The sequence below is a fragment of the Enhydra lutris genome, unplaced genomic scaffold, assembly GCF_002288905.1.
Source record: "Enhydra lutris kenyoni isolate GAN:26980312 unplaced genomic scaffold, ASM228890v2 scaffoldscaffold30, whole genome shotgun sequence".
Classification (NCBI taxonomy): Eukaryota; Metazoa; Chordata; class Mammalia; order Carnivora; family Mustelidae; genus Enhydra; species Enhydra lutris.
Genome location: NW_019154114.1, coordinates 15,802,569 through 15,809,855, shown reverse-complemented (window position 1 = coordinate 15,809,855; position 7,287 = coordinate 15,802,569). Strand labels below are relative to the sequence as shown.

General features: G+C 41.2%; 1 protein-coding gene across 1 annotated transcript in view; it reads right to left on the bottom strand.

The window, feature by feature from the left end:
- Positions 1 to 2,788: 2,788 nt before the first annotated feature.
- The window catches only part of LOC111152915 (centromere protein N), a 22,071-nt gene continuing 17,572 nt past the window's right edge, over positions 2,789 to 7,287 (bottom strand). The window contains exons 9-11 of the mRNA XM_022511653.1: positions 7,043 to 7,155; positions 3,614 to 3,740; positions 2,789 to 3,386 (exon numbers count right to left, since the gene is read on the bottom strand). Coding sequence (XP_022367361.1) covers positions 3,304 to 3,386; positions 3,614 to 3,740; positions 7,043 to 7,155 — 323 coding nt within the window. The 3' untranslated portion in view covers positions 2,789 to 3,303. The remainder of the gene's footprint in view (positions 3,387 to 3,613; positions 3,741 to 7,042; positions 7,156 to 7,287) is intronic.

Genomic DNA, 7,287 nt, shown 5'->3' with positions numbered 1-7,287 from the left:
GGCTCCCGCACAGCAGAGAACCAAACGAACAGGCCCCGCCTCCCGCCGCAGCCACTTCCGGCAGGGGGCGGGGCCGCCGGCCTCATTAGCATCCGGCGGGGCCGGGACGGCCACGGCGCCCCCTGCCGGCCATGGAGGGAGTGTCTGCGGGAAGCCGCTGCCCGGTGAGGCAAGAGGGTTACAAAACTTTCACAGGGGTTCTTGGGAACAGGTGGAAGGTATTGGTCCCACTGATTCATTTTCATCTTCCCAGAAAACTTAACTTTGGGCATTAATTGTATAGAAGAAAAAGCAATGCGCTCAGGAACTTTATTTCCCCAAATATTAGAAACAACCCAAATATTCAATGGCAGGAGAGGCAATAGTAGGTTAATTACATCTATTGTTCATTGAGGGTTTACCATGTGCTAGACTTCGGGGAAGGCACTTTTCACTTTGTATCTCACTTTGTCCTCAAAACAGGTGTCGCGGGTATGTACTGTAAGTTTCACCCCATTTTGCAGAGAAGAAACTAGCCCCAGGTCGCATTGTACAAACAAATAAGTTGCTATGGTTGAGTTAATCATTTTAAGGGAGACTGGATTTACTTGCCTGTATCTTTTTTGTTTTTGCCTCTTCACTGCTGAAGTCCAGTTACTACTAAGGAGACAGTATGACTCAGGGCAGGGTTCCAAAACCTAAGTACTTGGACGGACTAGCTAGACCAAGGAAATGAGCATAGGAGGCCAGGTGTAGACAAAGGAGAGAAGTGAGGACTAGTGAAATGAAAAATTCATCCTTTGTTTAAAGGATGCTACTCATCTTTGGTGTTGCTAGATTTATTTTTCAAGGTTTTTATGTGAAAACTGCTAACTTATATGTATCAGAAGCTGTACTAGTTTTCTATTGCTGCAGTTACAAGTTTCCACCACCTTAGTGGCTTAAATCAACACAGATTGTGGCAGAGTTCTGACACAAGTACTACCCTAAGATCAAAGTGTGGGCAGGGCTGCATTTCTCCTGGAGGCTCTACAGAACAATCTGCTTACTTGCCTTTTCCAGTTTCTCAGAGTCAGTAATGGTCAGTTGAGTATTCATCGTATCACGGACTTGTTCTCCCTCAGATCTCTCCTGTTCCTGTTCCACATTTTCCCACCCTGTTCCACTTTTGACGATCCTTGTGATTACAGTGACTCCATTCAGGAAGTCCAGAATAATCTCCCCTTTGCAAGTCCCTTCGCCTTGTAAGGTAATGTATTTTTACAGATTTCAGGGATTAGGATGTGGACATCTTTGAGTAGGGGGCATTATTCTGCCTATCACAGAAATTACTTCTGCTTTTAAAAGTACTGGGGGACAAACAAACAAACTCTACAGCTATGTGTGTGTGGGATAGCACCTACAGGCTCTTGTTTCTTTTGGCATGGTGTCTCAGAGTGCAGGCTCTCGAATCTGAATGCCTGGGGTTAATGTGAGCTCAGCCACTTAACTAGCATTGGCTTTGGCATTCACTAGAGTGGAATAAGACTAGTAATGCTGCCTGCCTTATAGGATTGTGGTGAAAATAAGATAATGCACATAAAATACTTAGGACCGACATAGCAAATACTCCAAAAATGTTAGCTATTCATTTTTGGAGACCCTACCTAATGTGCCATAAAGTCCTTTGGCAGTAGAGGTCTTTGAGTCTACACTTACTGATCCATCTGTCCCCAAGGCTGCATCTGAATGCAGTATGTGTCCCTGGATCATCAAGTACATAACAGAAGTTCCTGTGCAAGAGAGCGGTCTAGGAAGAAGCTGAACTCACCTCCTCCATGGAATACACCAAATTGTATCTATTTAAAGAATTATTCCTCCTAAAGAAGAACTGAGGGCCGACTGAACATCAGGTACATAACAGATAAAGAGTTCCATGTATTCTCATTTCCTTAAGTAGGTACCTCTGTCTGAGAGGGCCGTAGGGTACAGCCTCAAATGATTCTACTATGGCTGGATATTATGACTAGTGTCTTCCTTGTTCAGGTTCTAACTGCATATCACTGCCAAGCACCAAGGAGGGCTGTGAGCCTGTGAGAATCCATCTAGGAACCTTTGTGCAGACCTAATAGAGGGCTTCGGGCACCAAGCAAAAATGCCTACCACATGTGTGCACATAGGGACAGATGCTTGATACCATGTCTATGTCTTCAAAGAAATTAGCATTACTGAGCCCCTGCAGACCCAGTGCCTACTCTGAGATAATGGAAGTGTCAATGCCATTTGCTAATTATGTCTAAAAATGTATTCTTCCCATATCTGTAATCTATAGACAACACCATTACATTATAGAGCACTGTTCAGCCCTGCTTCACTGACTGTATTTACATATCTGTATATTAAGCTGGTTTTGATTTTCATCAAAAGTAGCAAATATACCAGTTTTTAAATATCTTCATTCACAAATTGGTGTTCTCTTCTCTGTTTTGACCACTGGCTGACTTCAGTCTAACTGTTCAACTTTCTAGCAGCTGGAGGCACCTGACCTGTGCGCTGTTCCATGGCTATTTTATCTCTGGCTTTATTCTGTCTTCCTTGCTTTTTGTTTGCTTTCCTATTTGCCCAGAGTGCCTCACCTTTTCATTTTATCATCATTGTAATATATGTTTTTATACCCCAAATCTTTTGTGGAACAAAATAGGATCTATATTTTGAAATGTTATTTAAAAAGGACGCATTATTTAGAGATGATCACTGAAAAATTTCCGTCAAAAGTAACTGATACACCAGTTTTGCAATCTTTATTCACAAATCAGATAGTATGGTGAGTCCGAGTGTATCATAAAACAGATTATAGAACATATCATGTTTACAATGAAACTATTATATTACTGAATCATCTGATATGCTACCTCCTGCAATAACCTCATGGACCCAACTCTACTTTTGAATGGACCAATTTTATGATCTTCCTAGAAAGTTTTGAGTTGAGGATGGTTCCTTGCTGCTGCTTTCCAGGATCCAAGGTTTCAGACAAAATCCTTGGAAACAAGCAATTAGAACCTGATCTCTCCATGACAGAGGGGAGATAGGAGTGAGAAAAAGGACATGTCACTCTTTAAAGGCCCACAAGTGCTATGCTTTGCAGGATATGGGGGAGACGGTACATAGTGGAGGAGGAAAGAATCAGTCCCAACAATTATACTGAATGTTTCTGAAGTGTCAATTTCAAGAATTAATTCCTAAAACACAAGTTCATAAACAGAAACTATCCAGCTAGCTGTTGACTGAAATTCCTAGGAAAGAGTCAAAGAGATGCTGTGCTTTCAAAACCACATATATATCTTATTTATCTCTAATTTTAAAATAATTCATTCCCTTATTGGGTATGCAAGTAAGCAATGGAGAAAGCGGTGCATCTGCAATACCTGAAATTAAAAAAAAAAAAAAGAAAAGAGAAGGAGTTAGTTTAACAATGGCCGAGATTCGAGGGTGGATCACGGACCCCCATGAGGTATGGAAGCCGAACACACAAAATAGGGCAAGAGGGGATAGTGGATGGGAGCCAGGAGAAAGTTCAGAGGTAATCAGCCAGCAAAAACAGAGGATCGAATGTAGTGTGTTGTTAATTCTGTAAGATAAGCTGACTACTTACCAGCTGGTGCTAAGGCTTTCAAAGCTTCCAGGAGATGCGGGCTGGAAAACTTTATTAGGCACCGGAGGGGCTCTTTTCTCTCTGCCAAGATGTCTCCATTGAGGTCACTTCTGAATTTTGTTTCAAGCTGTCAACACATACATTTACAAATAATTACTTAATATATCAGCTGGAATGGTAAACTATAATGAAATGAGGCCTGCATTTTGTTATTTCTTGTCATCAAGAAATACAGAGATTGGGGGGGGTGTGGACCATTTAATTTGTGAACTGCAAATGCACAAGGCAACCAGTGTGTCAAACGATATCACACACAAAACACCTTGGTGCTTGACACACAGGGACCTAGGAGGTGAGTTCGACCCTCTGGGGACCTTTACCTGAGCGTTTAGTTTGCAGTCCCTGTTTGTTTGTTTGTTTTAAGATTTTATCCATTTATTTGAGAGAGAGAGTGTGAGCATGCAACCATGAATGGAGGGAGGGGCTAAGGGAGGGAGAAAGGCAGACTCTCCGCTGAGCAGGGAGCCTGATGCCTACACGGAGCATGTGGGGCTCAATTTCAGGACCTGAGCCAGAGGCAGACGCCAAACCCAGGCACCCCCTAGTTTGCATTCTTCTTCTTTTTTAAATTCAATTAGCCAACATAAAGTACATACTTAGTTTCAGATGTACTGTTGTTCAACAATTTATCATTTGCGCCTAATACCCAGTGCTCATCACATCCTGTTGCATTCTTTTTTTTTTAAGTTTAACTTCTTTTTATTTTATTTTTAAATTTTATTTTTTATAAACATATATTTTTATCCCCAGGGGTACAGGTCTGTGAATTGCCAGGTTTACACACTTCACAGCACTCACCATAGCACATACCCTCCCCAATGTCCATAACCCCACCCTCCCAACCCCCCTCCCCACAATCAACCCTCAGTTTGTTTTGTGAGATTAAGAGTCACTTATGGGGGCGCCTGGTGGCTCAGTGGGTTAAGCCGCTGCCTTCGGCTCAGGTCGTGATCTCGGGGTCCTGGGATCGAGTCCCACATCGGGCTCTCTGCTCGGCAGGAAGCCTGCTTCCCTCTCTCTCTCTGCCTGCCTCTCCGTCTACATGTGATCTCTCTCTGTCAAATAAATAAATAAATAACATCTTTAAAAAAAAAAAAAAAAAAAGAGTCACTTATGGTTTGTCTCCCTCCCAATTCCATCTTGTTTCATTTACTCTTCTCCTACCCCCTTAACCCCCCATGTTGCATCTCCTCTCCCTCATATCAGGGAGATCATATGATAGTTGTCTTTCTCTGATTGACTTATTTCGCTAAGCATGATACCCTCTAGTTCCATCCACGTCGTCGCAAATGGCAAGATTTCATTTCTTTTGATGGCTGCATAGTATTCCATTGTGTATATATACCACATCTTCTTTATCCATTCGTCTGTTGATGGACATCTAGGTTCTTTCCATACTTTGGCTATTGTAGACATTGCTGCTATAAACATTCGGGTGCACGTGCCCCTTCGGATGACTACATTTGTATCTTTAGGGTAAATACCCAGTTCCTGTTGCATTCTTAATGGCAAATTACCACTATCTGTTGTAATCTGTCATTTTGATGTAAAAATGTCATGTCTTCTGAGTCACGACCATGATTTCTTTTTACATTATGGAAGATTTCAGAAGTACACAAAAATAAGGAGCACAGTATAATGACAGCCTGTGTGCACATCCCCCAGCTGAAACCACGATCAATTCGCAGTTAGTCTTGTTTCCCACCTCCCTGCTCCTTACGGACCATCACCGCTGGATTATTCCAAAGTAAATGCAAGACACAATACTATTCTAATGGTGAATATTTCAGCATGTATCTCAAAAAGACCTAAGAAGACCTGTTTTGAAAAAACTTCACCCCCATAACCTTATCACATCTAAAAAAATTAGTAACAATCTACCAATCCTTTAATATCATAAAATAGCCAAGTATTGATGCTTTAATAGGTACTTGAGTCTTAGATTTTAATTTCATTTTTTTTTTTAACTTAAAGGGACTCGTAAAATTTAGAGGCAGTATGCTGAAATATTTAGAGGGTTAGTAATGTCTGTGACCGTTGCAAATGGTGCAGAATAAATCAACAAAAAGTAAGTAAATGTGGCAAAACGTTAACAGGTGGGGAATTGAAGCAAAGGGGAAGTGGGTGTTCATTATGATATCCTTCCAGGTGTTCTGAAGGTTTGGCATTTTTCAAAATAGAAAAGGTAGGGAAAATTCATAGAAGGTATGAATCAATGTATACCTTGACTTACAGAGTAGCGATATTCTAAACTGTATATATGGGGAGATTCTTGCAGATTCTTATTCCCAATCAGTGGTTCTCTTTAGAGGGCAGAATCAGCCAGAGGGCTTGTGAGAACAGATGGGTGGGTCCCACTCCAGAGTCCCTGATCCAGTAGGACCACGGTGGGGCCAAGAATCTGATTTCTTACCCGTTCTCAAGTGATGCTGATATGGTGGGTCCAGAGACCACATTAGGGAACCAGTGTCTTAGAGTATGGGCTGTTCAAAGGAACTGGGTCAAAACTGCCATGTAGGGAGCCCAAAGTGAAAGATATCAACTTTTCCCACTAAAAGAACAAATCAAAGAAAAGAGGTATTGGGCCTGAGTGATCAAATCAATGATGGATTTAAAGCATTGCCTGTGGCTATAGGGGCTGCTAAGCAGAAAGGATTTTATGGGGGGCAGATGTTAGGAGTATGAGCGCAAATATTAGATTAGGTAATTGTGACATAAACCTTGAATTCTTCTAATGGGGGGAGTGGGCTTGCCCCCAAGCTGGGCCTACTGGTGGACAGCAGCATACTTCTGGAGTGAGGTAGGTTTGTAGGATTGACTAGGCTACTGGTTTTTCTCCTGGGATGCCGACTGGGCTATGCTATGACATGTTTATTCATTCACTCTTTTATTCAACGAGTATTTGTGGGCACTGACTACGTGTAAGTGTCGCTCTAGGTGTTGATGGACTAGAGGTATAGCCTGCAATTTTCTCCCCTCAAAAATACAGATTGTGGCCAGTTCCGCATAACTGAATTAATATGTAAAATAAAATAAAAAGGCAAAGTAGTGATTTCTAAAAGTCTCCTTTGTTAACAGAGGCACTTAATCAATATGATAAAGAAGTCCATTCTAACTCATAAATTCATCATACAAAATTAAAGTGAAACTGACTACGCTTATTGTGGTGAGCCCTGAGTAATGTACAGAATTGCTGTACGCCCGAAACTAACATAACATCATGTGTCAACTCTATTCAATAATTAGGAAAGGAATTAAAAAAAAGAAAAGAGTGATAAAGGAAGATAAGAGTTTCTCATAATTGTTTTCCACTTAAAGTTTTAAAAACATATGGATAACTCGCAGTTCACATTTATAGCAATGTCCCACCTTATACTGTGCGAATTCTAGTCTTGGTTGAGGATAGTCTCCAAAAGTTTCTTGAGTCACTCTCTGGACTCTCTCTTTTTCTATTCTGTTTTCATGAATGATCCGTGAATCCACTATAAATGGAAGATTTCAAAAGCAAACAGGTATTAGAAATGTATTTCAGCCATAAAATATCCTCCTCTCATTCCTAAGCTTTCAATTTGCTGGCCTCATTTAAAAATAATGTTTACTGTTTCTTTTCTTTT